Source organism: Corylus avellana, chromosome 9 (assembly GCF_965113065.1).
Source record: "Corylus avellana chromosome 9, dhCorAvel1.hap1.2, whole genome shotgun sequence".
Classification (NCBI taxonomy): Eukaryota; Viridiplantae; Streptophyta; class Magnoliopsida; order Fagales; family Betulaceae; genus Corylus; species Corylus avellana.
In genome coordinates this window covers 1,969,591-1,991,200 of record NC_142498.1, presented here as the reverse complement: position 1 = coordinate 1,991,200, position 21,610 = coordinate 1,969,591, and the positions used below count along the sequence as shown (strand labels likewise).

Here is a 21,610-nt window from a genome sequence, read left to right as displayed (position 1 = left end):
TGGTATGCACTACACACAATGTTGTTCCCATTCTATCCTCACATTATTGGTCTTCTCTCTCCGTACCCTTGAGTCCTTGACCAACGGACTCTTTCACTGACATTCAAAATTACCAAAGTATCATCTAAATCACAAATCCACTCACCCAACCAAGCATTGACTTTGACCCTTAAAGGACACATGCGTCTTTTAGGCCTCCTTCTATTCGCACAGTACCGCACTACTACTCTCGTGAGTCGTGACTCCAACTCGCGTGAGGAAGACAAAATCGTCCTTTTGGTCCCAAAGAGGACCCCATTACCACCCCACCCCACCCCCCCCCAACAAAAGTGGGTCAGTTCCGATTCCGGGGACGTTACTCTCAAAGCATTCGTCGTCTTCGTCTACACTCTCACCAAACCGATTACTCTGTGGAAGTGAGAGTGTAGTGTGAAAAAACCCTAGAAATGGCACACACATTGTGTAGTAGGGAGTGTAAAAGCCCGAGAAATCACTAATTTTGGGCTTTTTTTTTTGGAAGTCCTGTAGGGAAGATTTCAACAGAGAAGGGTTTAGGGTTTTGTCTTCGAGCTAAATCACACTCACAGAAAGCTAAAAGGTAAGCCTCTCTCTCTCTCTCTCTCTCTCTCTCTCTCTCTCATAATACAAATTTTATTTTTCTGTCTGTTTTTTTTTAATGATTAAGTTGGAGTTTCGGGGAAAAAGCATCAGATTTTAGTATGAAGAACGTTGTTGAATGCAACTGGTGGATGTGAAGTGATTGGTTTCAGGAAATGATTAATTTTTATATATTTGTGGTGTTTTGTGAAGGAAGTAAGAAAAGGAAAAGCCAAGTCCCCAAATATGTTCAGAATGCGCTTTGTTTTAGGAAGGAAAAGTTTAAGGGTAGAGGAAGAAGTTGCTTTTTGCATGTGGGTTTGTGTCATTTTGCTTATATTTTGCTGCTTGGGGTCTAGAGCTTATGCAAAAATGCGATTTTTCTGAGTGTTTGAAGGTTTAAGGTTTAGTTTGTGAGTAGCGCAAATATGAACACATTTTTAGCATTTCTAGAGGTCTGTTTGTATCTAAAAAGTTATGTACTTGACTAAGATACATAAGGGTTATGACATTAAAGAGGCGTGCTGAAGATGTCTGTTTGGAAGTCAGTCTTTGATCTTTTGGGATTAGAGTCAATAATTGATTAATGTGAAGCTGCCTCTTACACAATTTGAAAAGAGAGAGTCAGATGACAGGGGAATAAAGTGGTGCATTTCTTGCGTCGGTATGTTGATTTCTTTATGCTTGGGCTTTTGGGTATATGACGAGTTTTTGGAAAATTTACTTTGCATGCTTTGTCTCTGTGGTTTCTCTATTTTGTCATGAGAAAACAAGAAATGGTTTCTATTCAGCTGCTGAATGGACTCAATGGGTGTAAGTTTTATTTTTCTTTTCTTTGCCACTGGTGTCTCCACGGGTAAGTGGGGGCATTAGGGTGTTTAATATGCACCCTTAAATGGGTTTAATTTTATTATTAATCTTGTTGTCCTTGTTTTCTGTCACAGATTTTGAAGCCGATGGGGGTGTCATCAGATGCCAAGGAAGATATGGATTTAGATGATGACGAATTTCTTGACTCAAGTAGCATCCATGATTTGGATGAAGAGTTTCTTAGTAGTTTTTGTAAGAAGGCAGCAATGTCATTCTTTAACGAGTATGGTCTGATCAGTCATCAGATCAACTCGTATAACGATTTCATAAAAAATAACCTCCAGAAGATCATTGATTCTTTTGGTGAGATGGTAGTTGAGCCTGGCTATGATCCATCAAAGAAAGGAGAGAGTGAGTGGCGATATGCTTCGGTTAGGTTTGGGAAGGTCGATCTTGAAAAGCCAAACTTCTGGGGTAGTGAGAGTGGTGATGGAAATGGGAAGGAGTACGATATGCTTCCTAGGCATGCCCGGCTTCAGAACATGACATACTCATCAAAGATGAAAGTGAATATTCGTGTTCAGGTGAATACCATTAAATTAATACAATTTTTCCCATTTCATTCTGACAAGTGCTTGGCATTTGGGTTGATGATATAACTGTCCCATCTCATGGCTAGGTTTTGTATCATTATTTCCATATGCATTAGCTAAGTAAATGCTGATTTAACATTTTTGTTATTTTAGTAGAGGATAGTGGAGTTCTTAGATTATGCTGTGTTAGTAAAAAATGCACCACTTCATTGCTTTTCAGGATATGAGGTAATCCAAGTGCCTAGCTGAAGTTGGTTAGGTGCACGAGTGTTTGCTCTCTTTTATCTCCTCGACTGACTTGGCCCTTACTAGCAATAATTTTATTTATTTATTTATTTTTATGTGATATGGTTGATTACATGATTGGCTTAAAAGTTGAACTAACCAGTGCAACATTGTTCTGTTGATTGTTCTTTGAACACAACCGTTTTTATATCCTGATTTGTCATTATGTTCCTCTACAGGACATGGTATTATTCCTTATTAAGTGCAAATAAACTGCTATTTTTTATCTTCTTTTTTTTTTCTTTGTTTGTTTTTGTACTTTATACCCTCTTTCTGAAAAATATGACACAGTTACAGGTTGCTTTTTTTAAAGTGAGAACTCTTTAAGAAAAGGATCCTGCAGGGAAGTATGCTGCCAAATATTGTAATTTGACGAATTCTTTGTGTATATTATATTATGTATGTTTGTCATTATCTGCTGACAATAATTTATTATCTAATGGTGTGTTTCACTCATGTAATTTACCAGGTTTATACTCAAAAACTTGTAAGAAGTGACAAGTTTAAAACTGGAAAAGATCAATATATTGACAGGAGTATTGTAAGTGAAGATAATAGGGATATCATAATCGGGAGGATCCCTGTTATGGTGAAGTCTGACCTGTGCTGGATGAAAGAAGCTGAGAAAGGTGATTGTGATTTCGATCATGGAGGTTATTTTTTAATTAAGGGTGCAGAGAAGGTGAGTTTGAATAATAGCTTCTTTTTGTTTCTTCCTATATAGCCTTTGTATCTGTGGTTGCAGCTTGACTAGATATTCTTTCATGGCACATGAATTGGAAAGACTAAATGTTTGAATTCTTTGACAAGATTTGAATTACATTTTGGAATAGTTCCAAAAGGTGTCAAGTGATCTTTTCTAATGACCACCAAGACTGATGATTTTTAAAATTTAATAGCTCATGCAATATGCTTCTTTCTTCTCCTTTAGCTCCCCCCCCCCCACCAAAAAAAAAAAAAAGGATGGCATTATGAAGCTTGTTCCTATGATCATCCCGGTGCAATTTGGTATGCTTGATGCAGCTTTTATTCTGGATTGTACCCAATCAAGGTCTCAACAGTTTAGTATCTATAGATAGCTTTTCATTTCAGAGTTTGAAAATCAAGTTGAGAAAGGAGTCAAGGTGGTTGAACACTTTAACCTCCACCAGTTGGTCAACTTTCTTGTGAATCCAATATAACCTAGCAATACTTTTCTTCTCTCTCTCTCTTAGTGGTGGTGCGTGCAGGCGCATCTCACTAGTTCTCTCTCTTGTCCCTCTATTCTGCAGCAGTAAGGTCTTGGATGGTTCCGTCATTCTATGGAATGAGGTCCTTGTCGCTGTCTGTGGATATTGCTTAGTTGTTGGCTTCGCCGGTGAAGGTGTGCATGGTGTTGTTCTGCTAGTGGGTAGGTGTGAAGGGCTTTGAGTTGTTTGGTGAAGATGGATTTAAGGAGGAGGGGCATGGCTCGTGTTGCATTCTTGGGGAAGTTGTGTACTGCTTGGTTGAAATCCACGGTGGAGGCCTCTGTGTGCAATCCAAAAACGAAGGAGTTCTTCAAGTTGTTTAGAGAGGGATCCAACATGTTCATCGTTCATAGAGGCTCCAACAGGTCTGATTGGTTTTTGTAGGTGGCGGTGTATGTGGTGGGTGGCCGGAGAGGATTCTTCATGATCCCGGAGGGACGAGAAGGCTGGGTTGGAGTTTTTTTGCCGCCCAACTAAGAAAGGTGAAGGCTTTCTTTGACTCCTTGGTAGGGAAAGGAATCTCCTCCATGGTGCAACACCAACCGCTTGGTGTCCCCTCTTCATCAGGGAAGGAGGCGTGTTCTGGGGTTGGTTATAGGTCCTTTGCGGAGGTGATGAGACATAAGGGGAAGACAACAATGGCTTTTGAAGGTTTTCTTGGTTGGACCCTAGGACCATTGGGTAAGGCTGATGGTGAAGTGCTTGCAATGCCTGCATTGCAGTCCCTGCCCTCTTTTTGCGCTGACAACGGTGAGGAGAATCAAGTGGAGAGACTAAGTCAATTGCATTGTAACTGGAGCGATCAATTGGACGAACTAAAAGGGGAAGTGGACCTAGCTCTTTCGTTTGATGAGAAGCTTAAAGTGTGTGGACTGGAGGAGGGTTCAAAGGCCCATGTTATGCCTTTTTCAAAGGACTAGGCGTGTGGGGTTGAGGGTCCAAAGGCTATTCTGGCTTCTAAGGCCCATGCATTTCATGCCAAACCCAAGCTCAAGTGGGTAGAGGGACCAACGGCTTTTTGGGGCCCTAAGGCCCATATGTTCCATGTCAAGGCCATCTTAAAGTGGACTTTGAAGGACAAGGGTTGTCTTAGTGTGCACCTAGGTGTCCACGACCCATCTGCTTCGAGGAAGAGCTCCACGGTGGAGAGAAGGAGCCCCGCACAGCATGGAAAACTGTAATGGGTCTCAACACAGCTCTCTTTGGGGGCGACGAGGAGCATACCCGCTTGGAGATTCCTCATCGATGGTTGTGGTAGCTGTGCGAAACCCAGCGGTGCAACATCTATCTTCTCTGGTAGTGCTAGCACTTTTCCTGGACTTGCAGGCAGCTTTGGTTCACTCCCAAAAATAGCCGGAGACATCAGTGCATCATTGCTTGGGGGCTGTGTTCCTATTTCGCTCCTGATTGTGTCCTGGCTGGAGCGGCTTCCTCTTGCCTTCTCTTTGTAGTGCTGGAAAGTTTGTTGTGTCCGGGTAGACAAGGTGAGAATGCTGAAGATGCCCTTTCTTCTGAGGAGGCTTCTCCTCTAACCGCGTGCTTGTTGCAGTCCTCAAATATGGCTGCAAATGCTAAGGGGCATGTACAACAACCGTGTTTCTTGGATGGGGTGGGATTGTCAAAGGTGCCGGGTCCTCTGAGAAGTATCCTTCTTACGCCTGCCTTATGCAAGGTAGTTCAAAAGTGATTGTGGGTGCTAAGGGGGTTGATAAGCAAAAGAAGGGGAAGGGAAAAGAAGTCTCTTTGTGCCCCTTGGACGGGTTGGACAATGGTGGTGTTGATGGGGCTGGAGAGATCCTGGCTGTGGGTCCTACTTCAGGTGTCTTGGATGGGTTAGATGAGGTGGGTGATGGTGAGGTTGGAGAGGTGGGTGAATTCGGCTACTTAGAGGTTGTGCAATGTGCGAAGGAGATCTATCCTATTGTGGGGATCTCATGTGTGGGTCATGGGAAACAGTTTTTGGCTCTTTTGACATTTCTTGAAGAGGAACACAATCATGAGGTTTTGGCTTCTCAATCTATACTTGGTAGTAGGGAGCTAAAAAATTTGGAGTGCTCCATAAACTGTGATGCTAGAGATAATTGTTCTAGCTGTGGCATAGGCAAGGAGAGGGTACTTTCAATGTTTTGATGAAGCCTTGGTTACGCGCCTGGTTTGTGAGAGTGTTGAATGAGGGAAAGAAATGTCTGGGGTGTCATCTTGTGGTCCGGTGTTGCTTGGTTTCCATTGGGGCTTCATGGGGTATTTTGTTTATGTGGGACATAAGGGTGGTGGAAAAGTGTGTTGGAGATTTCACCTTGGCTGTAACCTTTAGATACGTTGTAGTTTTTCCATCTGGGCTTCTGCAGGTGTTTTTAGCTGGGAGTTCCTTGTTCTTTTTGCTTATTCTTTTTATGTGTTCCTTTTGTATACTTTCTGTATACTTAGAAAAGGGGCCTTATGTTTTTAATGATATTTATTGATTACTTATTTTAAAAAAAGTTTATCATAATAAAAAAGTGTGGAATGAGTGGCATCATTGGCCTTGTTCTTAGTCTCGAAGCCTATGCCTCTGTATCCCAAAGTTGTTTTACATTATTAGCTTTTGATTCCTTCCATTGGAAAAGTTTCTATTCAACTGTAAAATTTTAGGCATTATGCGATATATTTAGTATAGGTAGTTATTTTGATTCCTTACATTTTTGGTTGTTTTACATTGTTCTACTTCTTTGCTGTCTCTAAAATTTTCTCTTAAACTTCACGGTGCTATTTGACATATTTATTATAGGTTGATATTTGTTTTGTTTACATTTTTGTTGCCAAATATTTTTATAATACATATGTATTGTCTTTATTCCAGATATTTATCGCACAAGAGCAGATCAGTTTGAAGAGGCTTTGGATTTTGAATGTTCAAGGTTGGACAGTTTCATACAAGTCAGAAATGAAGAAGAATAGGTTAATCATGAAGCTAGTGGAGGTTTCTAAAGTTGAGGATATCAAAGGAGGAGAAAAAGTTCTTACTGTATATTTTTTGTCAACAGAGATCCCTGTATGGATATTATTTTTCGCTCTTGGTGTGTCATCAGACAGAGAAGTTATTGATCTGATAGATTATGACAGTGAAGATGCCAGCATATCAAATATACTATTTGCATCAATTCATGATGCTGATGAGAGATGTGAGGGCTTTCGTATTGGGAAGAAAGCTTTAAATTTTGTGGATAAACTTGTAAAGGGTACCAAATTTCCTCCTGGGGAATCTATTGAAGAGTGCATTAGCAAGTATCTGTTTCCCAGTCTCAATGTTCCAAAGCTGAAGGCAAGTTTTCTTGGGTATATGGTGAAGTGCCTCTTACAGGCTTACTCTGGCCGCAGAAAATGCGATAACAGGGATGATTTTAGAAACAAGAGGTTTGACTTGGCTGGTGAGCTGCTTGAGCGAGAGTTGAAAGTGCATCTTGCACATGCACGGAGGCGCATGGCAAAGGTTCTGCAGAGAGACCTTTATGGAGATCGTGTTGTGCGTCCAATTGAACACTATATGGATGCTTCCATAATAACCAATGGTCTTACGAGGGCCTTCTCAACGGGCGCATGGTCGCATCCTTTCAAGAGGATGGAAAGGATTTCAGGTGTAGTGGCAACGCTAGGGCGAACAAATCCATTGCAGACAATGGCTGAAATGAGGAGGACACGCCAGCAGGTTCAGTATGCTGGGAAGGTTGGAGATGCCAGATACCCGTAAGTTGTATTAAACACATATTAAGTTTTGTTTTGCCTTGCATTACAGGCTATACCTTCACCATAGTTGGCTTATTGGTTGAATGATATATGCTTGGGTTATTGTGCCAAACAATCTCCTTTTTATATTTATGCCTGATTAGCATTAATAGTTTCTTCAACATTATGTCCTTTTAATAGTTATGCTTGGGTTAATGGTATCGTTAACAGTATGTCCTGGTCCATTTAGCATTAATTGTTTCTTCATCTTTAAAAGTTAAATTAATGTTTTAAGTATTGCATCAGGCACAGGCGTGCACAGTTTGTGTGTAATGTGTTGCTTGATCTAAACAACTAATCATGTTTCAAAATACAACCTGACTGTACTAACAATTTGAAAAGAAATCAATTAACCGGAAAAGTAATTAGTATATCTCATTTGAAAAAAGAGCCTGTTCTTAGTTTGAAATTTTCAGGACTTGTGGCACTCTTTCCATTCCCATGATCAAGAGAATGGTGGCACATAGGACTTTGGCCTTACTGTTAGATTGGTCTCTTTTATTAAACTATTTTTTTTGATAAGTAATGATGATATATAAAAAGGGCGCAGAGGGGCGCTCTTTTATTAAACTTTAGTTATGTTAAATTGAAGATGCTGAGTTTTATCCCAAAAAAGAAGATTCTCTACATCATGCCTTTTAACCTCTTGGTCGTTTTGTTCTTTTGCAACTTAGGAAGATCAAGAAGGAACAGGGAATCGAGTGAAATTTTCTTGGAATGTATATTAATTTCCTCGATGAAAGTTGCAACTCTCTCCCTTATGAATTCTGCTTCTTATCAGGCTTCACAACTTATATGTATATTTGCTTGGTTGGAACTGAAGTACTAAAGAGAAAGTGAGAAAGTGAGAAAGTGAATGATGATGATGAAAGGAAAATAAGAAAGACATTATATCAATAGTGAAATTGATAAGATCGTACTATGGTGGATGATGAATTATGGATGATTGATAGAGATGGAAAAGGGAAATTGATATATATATTTTTTTGATAAGTAATGTTGTATATATCAAAAAGCGTAAGGTGCCCCTAAGTACATTGGAAGTATACACAGGAAGACCAACGTTAGCCCACAAAATGACCCCGATCAAAGAGCCCTAAGACCCAAAGAAACCCTAAGCCCACAATTCAGATTCTGAAACTCCAAAATGCCCTAAACTCACAAGGCAGTCCTAAACCCGCGAAGCTACCTTGCTTTAACAGCTTTGCCCTGACTAGAGCCACTGCCTCGAGCCTCAAAATTAATGGAGCATTCCAAAATTTTGAGCTCTCTCTTCCCCTTCGAATTTGAGTTAGGGAAATTGATATTAATAGTTCTCCACTTAAGGTAGGAGTCACCGTTTACACATAAGTGCCGGGATAATTCTTCAATGATTGTTCTTTCTACCTATGTGTTCTTATATAGCTGACTAGAGTTCTAATGCAACTACTATTAGAGTTCTAATACAACTACTACTCTACTACTGAAATATTGGATGTAACAGACATGGGTTGAACCATCCTTCCTCCTTTTTCCCTTTGCCTTCTTTTGCTTTTTAGAGATTTGAGAAGTTAAACTAATTTCACATTGCTATCAGCATTTGAGTTAGTTGTTTCCACTATTGTTTCTGCATGGATTATTATTAGTTGTTTGAATCTCATGGTTCAATATTAAATTATGTCTGCTCTAACATATTCATATTTGGTTTTTGGAATGTTGAGTGCTTACTGAGTTTGGTGTTTGCAATGTTTGGCAATGATTGCTGTTAAATTATCTAACAGGATTTTCTATGTGCAGACATCCTTCTCACTGGGGAAGGGTATGTTTTCTCTCTACTCCGGATGGTGAAAATTGTGGGCTGGTAAAAAATTTGGCTATTACTGGCCTAGTAAGCACAAACATATTGGAGCCTGTAAGTTCCAAATTCTTCGATTGTGGGATGGAGGAATTGGTGGATGATGCCTCATTACGTGGAAAGTATAAAGTGTTTTTGAATGGAGAGTGGATAGGAGTTTGTAAAGATTCCATTTCATTTGTTGCAGAGGTCAGAAACAAGAGACGCAGGAAGCAGTTGTCACATGAGGTTCTCTATTAGTTATCTCAATTCCCATAGAGGCTTTTCAGATTTCTTTCATTTTGGTTTTGGCATGCAGCCATTTGTGTGCTATGCTTCAGGCAGATATATTGAATCATGATTGGAATATTACTTTGGGTAAAATGTTAGTATTCTATAAGAGCTTGAGGAAGTCAGCTTGACCAACTATCTTGTATGTGGTAGCTCTGTCTGCCAAAAGACATACATAAATTGGTTGACTTTTGATGTATCCTAGTGTACAACCTCACTGCAAGCTAGATGTGAGGGGATCATTCTTGCTGTAGGCTATACTGCTGGTGGATGCCTTGTCTAGTTAGTTTATGCTGAGTGACGGGGGCAGAAGGCTCCTCCTATCACTCTAAATCTTATTTTTCTGTTGTTTTGCATCTATTTTCCACCTCTATCTATAACATTTACTTTATTTGATTATATATGTATTTTAACTGTCCATTTGCTTATTTTTGTTTTTCTATACTGAAATGATTACAATACTGAAAACTGCTATGGATATTGGTCCACCTCCAGCCAATGCTTTGAAAAATACTTAAAATACTGCCCATTTCTTGGTTGAAGTATGAAGTAGTCTGTTTAATCCCTTTTTTGGGTTCTTAACCCACAATTGGATTTCCGCTGTGCAACTTGAGTTGGTTTGTTTTATTTTATAGATTCTTTTTGCTTTCTCAACGTCATTAATAATGATTTAGTCTTGCAGTTGGAAATCAAAAGAGATGAAAAACATGAAGAAGTACGCATGTTTTCTGATGCTGGAAGGATTCTACGTCCTCTTTTAGTTGTTGAGAATTTGAACAAGATAAAAGGGTATAAAGCTGAAAATTACACATTTGAATCTCTTTTGCACAAGGGAATAGTTGAGCTAATTGGAACTGAAGAAGAAGAAGACTGTCGTACTGCATGGGGCATTAAATATCTGTTCATGGAAAAAGAGGGAAATTCACCTACCAAGTATACCCACTGCGAACTTGACATGTCATTTTTATTAGGTTTGAGCTGTGGAATTATCCCATTTGCAAATCATGACCATGCAAGGAGGGTCCTTTACCAGTCTCAGAAGCACTCTTCACAAGCTATTGGGTTTTCCACAACAAATCCTGACATCAGAGTGGATACTCTGTCTCACCAATTACATTATCCCCAGAGGCCACTTTTTCGTACAATGACTTCTGACTGTCTTGGAAAACCAGGCTATCCTCTGGGTCAACATGGAATACTGCCAAAACCTGAATTCTACAATGGTCAGAATTGTATTGTGGCAGTCAATGTTCACCTAGGGTACAACCAAGAGGATTCTTTGGTGATGAACAAGGCTTCATTGGAGCGTGGTATGTTTCGGTCTGAGCACATCAGAAGTTATAAGGCTGAGGTTGACAACAAGGAATCGTTGGAAAAGAGGCGGAAGCCTGACGATTGTGTAAACTTTGGAAAGATTCAAAGCAAGATTGGACGTGTTGACAGCCTCGATGATGATGGTTTCCCTTTCATTGGTGCAAACCTGCAGAGTGGTGACATTGTCGTAGGGAGGTGTGCAGAATCAGGGGCTGATCACAGTATCAAACTGAAGCACACTGAAAGGGGCATGGTTCAGAAAGTTGTGCTCTCTTCTAATGACGATGGAAAGAATTTTGCTGTGGTGTCCCTGCGACAGGTAATATTTATCATATTTCACTTGAACCTGCATGCAAACACGTGCAGATGCGCGGGCAACACTTGCACCTATATGTACCTCTATATGTTTTTTACATGCATGTGCATAATGTCAAATATGTGTACTGTATGATGACTCAATTTTTTTTCTAGAAGTGGCTATTCATGGTGTTTATTGATATGTGATGATGCATCAATTACAATTTAATCCAGGTCCGATCCCCATGTCTTGGAGACAAATTCTCAAGCATGCACGGGCAGAAAGGTGTGTTAGGTTTTTTGGAGTCTCAAGAGAACTTTCCTTTCACAATACAAGGGATAGTTCCAGATATTGTAATAAATCCACATGCATTTCCTTCACGACAAACTCCTGGTCAACTCCTAGAGGCTGCTTTAGGGAAGGGAATAGCCTGTGGTGGATCAATGAGATATGCCACCCCTTTCTCCACACTCTCTGTTGATGCCATCACGGAACAGCTTCACAGGTGAACAGTCATACTCGAGCATAATAATTTATTCAATGTCATTGCACCACGCATATAAATTAATGCATGGTTGGTTCTTTGAATTTTCTTCTTACCTGGGTTGCTTTGGAAAAAGAAAATTTTGTGGATCCCAACAATTTGGGTTGTTGAGTGCTCCCTCCATCCCATAAGATACTAAATGCAAGGACAACTGACGCCTTTGAATCAAAGGGGGTGTTTGTTAAACCCCCTCACATTCCCCCACATCCACCACACTATTCACTTCATTTTTTTTCCAAAAAAATATTCTTACTTTTATATCAAATCACTCACTTTTTATATCCAATCATTTACTTTTTATTACTATTCAAATAAAAAAATCACTACAAAACAAAATTTTTTACTTCCCAATACCACTTTTTCATTTTTCCATACCAATTATTATTAATTTTTTTTTCTTTTTTTTAATCCATGAACAGTGCCGTGGTCCATGAACAGTGCGGTGTGGTGGGGTGTTGTTTAACAAACACCCCCTTTGATGGTATTTTTCAATTTACCCTTAAATGCTTTAACAATCAAGGAGTAGACACGCTTTTTTGTTTTGTTTCAGTTTTATAATTAAGGTTAGTATAGGAAATTGAATAGTTATATGCACGAAGGATATACGTGGAACACACCAAGTAGGAAAGGGGGACACTTATAAAGGAATGGGGCAGTATATCTGTGCCAAGAAGACCTATCAACAGTTCCAATGCCCCTATTGAGATTGTGGTTATGTTATGGTGGTTTTGCTTTGTAGGATATGCCTCTTCATACTACTGAGTATCTGATCCTTCTTAGATTTACGTGCTCATTTGCCAGGTTGAATGTTGTTCTCCAAGTTCTGTATGCATGTCTTAGGGATTATTCCCATACTTAAATCTCCTATTGTTCCTTATCCTTTTTGTTTTGTTTGCTTCAAATGGTCAACAAATTGATTCTTGTATTGGTTAATATGTGGCAGGGCTGGATTTTCAAGATGGGGAAATGAGAGAGTATACAATGGCCGAACTGGTGAAATGGTTCGTTCCCTCATATTTATGGGCCCAACATTCTATCAGCGTCTGATCCACATGTCTGAAGACAAAGTAAAATTTCGCAACACTGGTCCTGTTCATCCTCTTACCCGACAACCAGTGGCAGACCGGAAGCGTTTTGGTGGGGTGAAGTTTGGTGAGATGGAGCGTGACTGCCTTATAGCCCATGGTGCCTCAGCAAACTTGCATGAACGCCTCTTTACACTCAGTGACTCCTCACAGATGCACATTTGCCGGAAATGCAAAAATGTTGCGAATGTGATCCAACGGGCAGTGCCTGGGGGCCGTAAGATTAGGGGTCCATATTGCCGGATTTGTGAATCCGTAGATGACATTGTTAAGGTTAGTGTACCTTATGGGGCCAAGTTATTGTGCCAGGAGCTTTTCAGCATGGGCATAAGTCTCAAGTTTGAAACCCGGCCCTGTTAGTGTCGTTTAGAGGGTCATGACTCATGCTGGTTGTAGGGCTTCTGGGAATTTTGAACTGTTTTCAACTACAAGATGGGTTATTCTTTTGTTAATATTTGGAGTTGTTACTCTGGAATTTGTGTGTATCCCTGTTGATAATGTTAATTAAAGAATTTACCTTGTGGTCTCTTTCAATTATCAGGGGGATGGAGGGTCCTAGATGATAGATTAGGATCCACGGCGTTTGTTATTTTGTTTACGCTATAATTCACTCGGTTAAGGCCTTTATCATTGCTTTGTTTTGGTAGGCAGCATATAAAACGAGGTTTTTATTCATGAGTCTGTCGAAGATTGCCTCCTATGTTTAGGGATGATACTCAAGATAGAGGGATTGTGCTCTAAGCAGACTGAAGCATTTGCATGCTTCGCAGTCTCGAGTCATGATACCTAGGCTCAGGTGTAGTATTTCAAGCATTTTCCCTTCCTATTATAAGTATACATTTCATTATGGTGGAACAGTCTAAAAACCTTTGAAAAACATATTAAGTAATCCATGTAAGATTGTGAAAGATTCCATTTGGGGGATCCATTATTGCGTGAAAAGAATGATCATGTCACCAAATACACGGTAAATTTTGCAATTTAGGGAGTACAAATACAGCTAAGAGTATTAAGTTTCAGAGCAATATTTGTAGAAAGTGTCATGACTCCTTTAAAGGTATTACATGTTCATCATTAAGGATTTGTAAACTACAACCATAATGGCTGTTGATTGCAATTTGGCATTTAAAATCACAATCAAGCTTTTAAAATCGTGTGTTTTTAAAACACTCCACATTACCTGCAATTTAAAAACACAGATTTTTTACGTTTTCAAATTGTAATTTTTTAAAAACACTCCCAAAAGATACACTTTCTACAATTGTTTTTGCATGGCCAAAACGGACTCTTAATCTATTCTCTAAAGAACACAACTGATGTAACATGAAAATAAACAAGCTCTTTCCAAAAATTACCATGAAGGCTAATTTCGGACAAATGTAACTTACAACAATAATGTCAGAAATTATTTCTAAGAAAAACCTTGAAATGGCTATTCCTTCAAAACCAACCACCATCAAGGCAAACATTCATTACATAAATTCAGTACTTAGGCATGTATCTCACATATAAGGCTCTCGCAATGCAGTAGGCAGCTCCAGTTCAGGCTCTAACTCATCAAGCCGAGAGAAGTAGCAGTCAACCATGTCTTCTGATACCTCTGCTAAACAAGGAGGATCCCACTGCATATTGGCAATTAAAAGATCAACCAACACAATCAATTTAACTTGAAAATAGATTCAATGGTTAAAATACAGATTATGGACAGAGAAAGATCATACCTTTGGGGCGAAGTCCTTATCCACCAATCGCGCCCGAACACCCTACACATAAATGAAAAAAGGGGTAACATTAGAATTTTTTTTATTAAATCTCAATAAAAAAAGTACATAAAGCCGCAACCTTAATAAACATAGAGTATACAAGAGAAACCCCTAATCAGGAAGAAAAGATTAGGGATAACGTTGGTATGTATTCAACACTTGATTGAAGAAATAGTTTAGCACATACCTCACAAAAGTCATCAGAAACCCGTTTAGAAACTCCATTAAGGGATATCCGATACTCACGAGCAAGACATTGATGAAGAGTTTCAAATCTACCCTCACGTATCTGAATGCAAAGAAGAAAGTTGAGGCATGGTTCAAATTTATCCTGGTCGTAATAAAGCAATTTGAATAGAACCCCATATGCATGCATAAGTAACTCACAGATCGTAAAGTAACTTTTAAGCTTATAGGGGAGGCTTCTCTTAGTTTCTTCAGGGCTGCTTTACACCATTCATCATAGGACTCGGCTGCCTCCTTTTCCTGAGCAAATTATTATAAAAAAATAAGCATTACATCAGGATGTACATTCTAGCATAAATTCAGATGAAGAGTAAAAAATTTTATATAACAGTTGCCCCAACAGAGTTGGATATCTCCCAACACCAATTGAATAACATTTAATTCAGAAATTTATTCTGTCTCTTCTATGCAAGGAACAATATCTCAAGTCACATCAACTTCGGAATACTAGTCTTTCAACTTCTTGCCTGAGACTGACAGACAGCTAATACAAATTAATGGTTGAATTATTCATTTGTATTAGTTCTTTCAATCTAGGACTTAAGTTGAACTAGATTTTTTCGTGTAGAGTTCACAGTAAAATTTTCCATATAAGCGTCAAAGTAAAAGGACTAAAGCATGGAACCCATTTAGCAAATCAAGCATATCAATAAATGAATCACAATGAGTTAAAAAGATATCAGCCATATAATATAAAAAGTAGTTCCTTAAACAAATTAACTATTGGAAATGCTGTAAAGATATTGCTACAAATGATTAAAACTTAACAAATCAAGCTGATTATTGGGTCACTAATTTACTCTTTGATGCTAGCATGCTGAGATTTTACCAGAATCATAAAAGAAATAAGGAACTACTTGATGCTAATTGTCGCCCTTGATTTTTTTTGATAGCAGTGATGGAATTTTGCTTATCACCTTTAGCCCCCTAAAAACATATTTACTTGGACTGTTTAAAGGGATTCATCCTACATTTTACCATATAACCAAATTTCCTATTTCGAAGCCAAAAATTATTTTCTTTTGCCACTCTCAAGTAGAAAAACAAAAAAGAAAAGGAAAACAGAATATGGTTGACTAGAACAGTCGATTATTTCAGCAAGCATCACAAAAACCCGAGTAACCACCAGAAAGCTACTGGAGATTGTGATTAAGTACTTTCAAAGTACCAAAAATTAATAAAAATAAACTGGACATTCTTTCCAACAAAGAATAAAGAAATCAGCAAAATGACAGAAAAAAGGGAAAAACTAATGTTCATTACAAAAGTAGAGTCAACCATCAACTAGTTTTGCTGGCCCTTATCTGACAAGGTTGGATTAAGCACTCTCTATTATCCAATTCTATCAAGTACACAGTAAAGAAACATAATTTCATGCTTACCAACGCATCTATAATTTCCTCAACTGTATCATGGCCGAAACATCTATCAATGATGTCAATCCTGAGTCAACATCAAAATGAGCAAGTAAACTAAGTCAGAAACACACAGAACAGTGCTTCTACAAAATACTATATATATATATACTATCAAGTAATAAATCCTGTGATTCCAGGAATTCCGGAATCACAAGATACGAATGAATGTCTACAAAAATGGCCATTACCATCAATTGATTATTTTGACCTTCACACAAATACTATGAAAAATCAAGATTTCATACTAGTTGTATGCAAAAAGAGAGCCATGTTTTCCTTGGGGGATAGCAATCTTGAAACTTTTTCCTTCATTCTCATGCATGACTCATTGAATTAGGAGTACGGTGTAATGGAAGTAGTTAAAAAAAATCAATTTGAGTCATTGGATATCAATTACAAAAAAGCAAGGTGATTGACAATATTCTTATACCATAAGACCCTGAAAACTGAATCTTATTTTCAAAACTGATATAAACTTTTGTTCAATGAAATCAGGACTAAGCTCAATTTTCATCCCTGAAATTGAAGAGGTTTAAATTTCGTCCCAGAAAAATTTGAAAAAGTGGTAATGTCGTCCTTCCATTCATCTATGTGAAAGCCACATCAAATTATAACCTTATCACATCAGTCTTCCATTAGCCACGCATACAATTCGATTCATGATTCTTCAAGTAAGCTGTGGATTTTTTTGGTTAATCCACACATACAATTCATGATTGATTGATGGATAGAAGGACAACACAGCTACCTTTTAAATTTTTCATGCATGAGAAAGGAACTTTATAAATTGAGGGACGAAAATCAATCCTATGCCTAATTTCAGGGACCAGAAGCGTATTTTTGCCGTTTCTCAAAATGAAACCAGGTAAATTAGGTTTCTCCAGCAGCTTAAAGCATGACAAATAGATGTATAAAGCACTTATTCACACCGCCAGTATATCATAGATATATCGATATGGGTTGATACATCCTCATGCATTGTAGTTTCAGATGAAAATGAAATCATCCATGTCCCAGAGATCAAATTACGGGGCATTGTGATCTTACTGAAATCATCAATTTTAAAGTTTTCCTTCTTTTACCCCATTGCATTGTGTCCAAGACTTCAGTTCTACTCCTAGTGAAACAACAACAGTCTCACAATGATCTGCACTATGTGCATAGCCTAAATTTCCAGCCTTTTATATGAACTTATTTATATCCATAGAAACTACAAATTTAATAATAAAGGGTTTCTACACAAGCATGATGGGCAAGAAAAATAATAAAAATGCTGCAGAAATAAGATTTCTTTGACAGAGCATTACTTGCGAAGAACACTCCCCCTTTCTGGATAGACAAGGTCACCATATTGCGCAAGGGATGTTTGTATAACAGAAGGATCATCTGTGATCAATTTCCCAAGGCGTTCTTCAATTGAAGCAAGTCTCTGTAGGAAGGAACTGATTACTAACAGCTATCCATAATACTGAACAAAACACAGAAACTGAATGAAAGAAGCAAAATAAGTGAAAACAAACTGCATTTAGTGAATAGTGTGTAGCAAGGTCACAAGCAATCATTTCTACACCATTAAGCTTGTCTCCAGTAAGGGCTAAGTATTCCCCTGCAAAGAACAAAGAATCCAACATTTTGCAAATAAATTTTGGGGTTTACAAGAGAAAAAGTTAAATACTGTATCCTAGTGACTGAACAGTTCACAGAAACCACGTGAATCCAAATAATCTCATTGTGCTAACGTTTTTCTTGGAAATATTGCATATTGCAAACTGAGATTTTATATATATATTCTTGATAAGTAAACTGAGAAAAATATACTTCACCCAAATAGCCAGGTAGACGAGAAAGATAAAAGGAAGCCCCTGCATCGGGATGGAAACCCATTTGAGTCTCTGGATGACAAAAAACCTGCAATTTTCATGCACAGGTTAGAAACTGTTAATCTATGCATCTACTTCACCAAAACATGGTGATTATACAACTATATTTCTGTTAATTAGATATTCTACAGGCCAAGAGAAATTACAAAATGATTCTCGTCACCCGGAAAAACCAAGCATATTTATTCTGTCTGGAAGTCCCAACAGAACAGAAGAAAAATTCCATGCAGTAAAGAATATACGGCCTTTTCATCTCATCCAAAGGTTAAGGACGTATACTTGCATTATTGGTTAAGATTATAGCATAAAATCGAATAAAGTGCTTCACTTATTGGAACTTTTTACATTTCATATAAAACGGGAGGCTATTGATAACTCAAACAACAATCTAGTAGTAATGATTAGATTCAGTAGGGCGTAGCAGCAGTTCCATACAGTTTTATCAGTTACCAAACGGAACATTCCTGGAAGCGAAATTCCAGCCCCACCTCCCATGGTGATACCATCCGAAATAGCCACCTGTATAGATGTAGATTAAATGATCATCAAGAGCCCCATCAAAGCAGCGATAAAGAAGAAGGCCATAGGGGGAAAAACCCCCACTTATTCTAAGCAAAGAACACCAGTAAACAACAAGCATGCTACAACTCATCATGTGATTATAATAAGAAAAAAACTGCTACCACACAAACATAAAATGCAAGATACCATGGTCAATACCACCCAGATCCTAACAAGAAAAACCAATTGGCAACAAAGATACAGGGGCAAGCAAGAGAAAACATGATCTATATCCTTAATATTTTCTACAAACATTTAAAAATGACTGGAACATGGCCAAAGGTAATAACATATATCTTGGATAAGATAGGTCATTCACCAATATTTTCTGACATCTCAAATTCAAAAGGGTTGAATACTCACATGTGGCTTCAAATATGTCCCTTGAAGATATACGAACTTATATAATGTCTCAAAAAACTTTTTACACTCCTCAACATTCCCTGCACATTATCAAAATAGCTAGAAAGATATTAACAACAAAACGTACTCGAATTGTATAACTGTTTCCAAACCAACAGCAAAGTGCATTGAGAAATTTAAAATTACAAAATAGGAAATAGGATACTAGTTACACCTTATGTATAGCCATTGACAGTTGTAACATTTTCATCAAAACTCAAAGTCCAATCATGGCATTGGCAAGCATAGCCTGAATAACTGCGCCCCCCCCCCCCCGCGGTGGGGCAGGGCAATCTCCATTTTTGTGTAAATTGACTCAGAATTCCAATGTTGATTTTTTTTTCTATAATCCATCTGACCAACCTGGTCCAAATGAGCATAGCCTCTCCACTGATTTGCTTAGCGAAAATACCCAAGACATTATAATATTTATTTAATGGATCTTAGATAATAATTACTAAATCAAAAGGCCCATCTATAAATTCCTTTTTTATATGGTGAATAAGTAATTTCTAGCTGAGAACAATCTGTAAGATTCAATATAAACATTTTAGCCTGATCACTGAGTGCCAATCCTTAATAGCGGTCCGATTTAGTCATTATTAAAATCTGTAACATAATACCAACCTCGTTACACAATGTACCATATGGAATGAAAATTAGTCAGATATGCAGATCAGAAACAGTGATATTACTAGTTAAGCTCTTCAGTACTTTGGACACCTATAAAAGTTCACACCCACAACCAAAGAAAACACCATAAAGGTGGAATTCCCTAAATCTGCGGCTATGAAAAATCAAACTAGGTCTTACAAGTGCTAAAAAAAAGGAAATGAAATTATCTGCTTTTTTTTTTTTAGTTCCAAAAAACATAGTTAGAATGACTATATTACATAAAACCAATCACTTTCAAGTTGATGCCTGGAACAAATAAGTATGGAGTTGAATCTAATCATTCAAAGAACCAAAAAAAATATATATATATATATATATATTGAAAGGCAATGCACCGTCATTGATTAAATGATAAAATCAAACTAGGTCTTACAAGCGCTACAAAAAAGGGAATTAAATTATCTTTTTATTTATTTATTTATTTTTGGTTCTGAAAACCATAGGTAGCATGGGCTTTCAAGTTGATACCTGGAACAGAGAAGTATGGAGTTGAATCTAATCATTCAAAGAAAAAAAAAAAGGTTGAAAGGCAACTCACCTTCATTGATTAGATGATGAAGGGTAACAACATCTGCACCAGAACAGAAAGCCCTGCCACTACCCTTCAAAAAATTCAAGATAGCAGCTCAGCCACCAAGGATGATCAAATTTGAAGCATCAGAAAGGCATGTTTGAGAAGCACTTCCACTAATGAAGTAAATAAATTAGATGCAGAAAATAGGTTTTGAAGCTCATCTCCACTAACGGTTTCAATAAAATTATTCTAAAAAGTCCCATCTCCTTAAACATCCTAAAGCATCTATCCATACAATCACGTTTATATTTTATTTAAGTAGAAAATAAAGAACACATCATGTTCTCAAACTTCCAAACCATCTACATTATCAAAGTAATCTCTTCTTTCTCTTTTGTTTTTGTTTGATAGTAATAGTTCAAAAAACCAGTACCCTTACTTCCCGCATGCATTTTCTGCTGTCATAACATTGGCCATCCTCAGAAAACACGTTGGCAATTCTCGACATAGCCAGCGAACTCCAAAGTCATGTTAATTAAAATGAAATCAAGCATGCCCAAAAAGATACGAAAAATAAGACGTTGTGTGGGCTACCGAAAACAATGTAATACCTTCATCAAGACAAAGCCAATATCTGGGTTTTCTTCCCATGATTCGTACAATCTCTTAAGCCGAGCGACCTATAAAAGAAAAACAACTCCAGTTCACAAATTTACCAAATGGGCATGGACTGTGAAGCTAGAAGGAGAAAGTGACAAGAAACGGAGGAAATGTAACCAAAAAAAGAAAAGAAAAGACCATTGAAGTAGTGAGAGCATTAAGAGCAGAAGGTCTGTTGAGAATGGCAGCTCTTGACTTAGCTCTTCCTTCAACTAAAACCTGAAAATTGAACCAAATTAGGAACCTTTGAGATTAACAAAACAATACCAACAAATGGGGTTCATCTTAGAAACAAAATGAACAAACTTCATAGAGAATGAGAGAACATAGACATAGAAATCTCTGAAACCGACTTATTTTCAGCACAAACATACATATATACACGCATATATATATATATATATATATATATATATATATATATATATATATATATAAAGAAAAGGGTAAGAATGAAAGACTGACCTGGTCTTGAAGATCATCGTTTTGAGCGTAGTTTGGTTGAGCAGAAAAGCCTCTCTGCTGTGAGAGAGAAAGAAAGCTCACTCTCTGAAATGAGCCCCTCCTCAAACCAACCAAAGCTTTCAAACTCCGCATCTTCCACTCTCTCTCTCTCGCTCTCGCTCTCTCTGTGCTGAGAACCCTCTAGTGTATGTGACTTTGGTTTACTGTGGGTTTCTGGGTGTTTGGTTGGAGATGCTGGGTATTCTGTTTCTCTGTAGGGCTTACAAAAGGGTCGGCTTTTGGCGTGGGCTTGAGATGTTTATTTTCAGTGGTGGGTTTGGCTGCACTTACATGAGATGCTAGTTTGGTCGACAAAGTTTTTCACCTTGAGAAATTTCTCAAACCTTTTGAATTGATATTGTTACA

The 21,610-nt window shown here is 37.9% G+C and overlaps 2 protein-coding genes across 2 annotated transcripts; one reads left to right on the top strand and one right to left on the bottom strand.

Annotated features, from left to right (window-relative positions):
* The first annotated feature begins 326 nt into the window (after nucleotides 1-326).
* LOC132189024 (DNA-directed RNA polymerases IV and V subunit 2) lies at nucleotides 327-13,148 on the top strand. Its single transcript, XM_088510517.1, has 8 exons — nucleotides 327-598; nucleotides 1,542-1,991; nucleotides 2,755-2,967; nucleotides 6,354-7,237; nucleotides 9,053-9,338; nucleotides 10,063-11,013; nucleotides 11,226-11,497; nucleotides 12,480-13,148. The coding sequence occupies exons 2-8, from the start codon at nucleotides 1,554-1,556 to the stop codon at nucleotides 12,979-12,981; spliced, it is 3,546 nt and encodes a 1,181-aa protein (XP_088366643.1). The 5' UTR covers nucleotides 327-598; nucleotides 1,542-1,553; the 3' UTR covers nucleotides 12,982-13,148.
* A 792-nt stretch (nucleotides 13,149-13,940) lies between these two features.
* On the bottom strand, nucleotides 13,941-21,501 carry LOC132189791 (ATP-dependent caseinolytic (Clp) protease/crotonase family protein). The gene is made up of 14 exons (XM_059604583.2): nucleotides 21,206-21,501; nucleotides 20,879-20,959; nucleotides 20,692-20,760; nucleotides 20,105-20,168; nucleotides 18,853-18,932; nucleotides 18,364-18,447; nucleotides 17,872-17,956; nucleotides 17,569-17,654; nucleotides 17,356-17,477; nucleotides 16,013-16,073; nucleotides 14,772-14,870; nucleotides 14,572-14,673; nucleotides 14,343-14,384; nucleotides 13,941-14,243 (listed from the first exon to the last, which is right to left on the bottom strand). Exons 1-14 carry the CDS (start codon nucleotides 21,335-21,337, stop codon nucleotides 14,124-14,126), a joined length of 1,227 nt encoding a protein of 408 aa, XP_059460566.2. The 5' UTR covers nucleotides 21,338-21,501; the 3' UTR covers nucleotides 13,941-14,123.
* Between the last annotated feature and the right edge of the window lie 109 nt (nucleotides 21,502-21,610).

What these genes read in the sequence shown, in the direction of transcription:
- LOC132189791 (XM_059604583.2), bottom strand. Translation starts at nt 21,337, where the DNA reads ATGCGGAGTTTGAAAGCTTTGGTTGGTTTGAGGAGGGGCTCATTTCAG. An exon ending in GGACATATTTGAAGCCACAT is followed by an intron (nt 18,448 to 18,852) that starts GTGAGTATTCAA and finishes ACATCTATACAG; the next exon opens with GTGGCTATTTCGGATGGTAT. An exon ending in ATAAGGACTTCGCCCCAAAG is followed by an intron (nt 14,244 to 14,342) that starts GTATGATCTTTC and finishes GCCAATATGCAG; the next exon opens with TGGGATCCTCCTTGTTTAGC.
- LOC132189024 (XM_088510517.1), top strand. Translation starts at nt 1,554, where the DNA reads ATGGGGGTGTCATCAGATGCCAAGGAAGATATGGATTTAGATGATGAC. An exon ending in TAATTAAGGGTGCAGAGAAG is followed by an intron (nt 2,968 to 6,353) that starts GTGAGTTTGAAT and finishes TCTTTATTCCAG; the next exon opens with ATATTTATCGCACAAGAGCA. An exon ending in CTGTGGTGTCCCTGCGACAG is followed by an intron (nt 11,014 to 11,225) that starts GTAATATTTATC and finishes AATTTAATCCAG; the next exon opens with GTCCGATCCCCATGTCTTGG.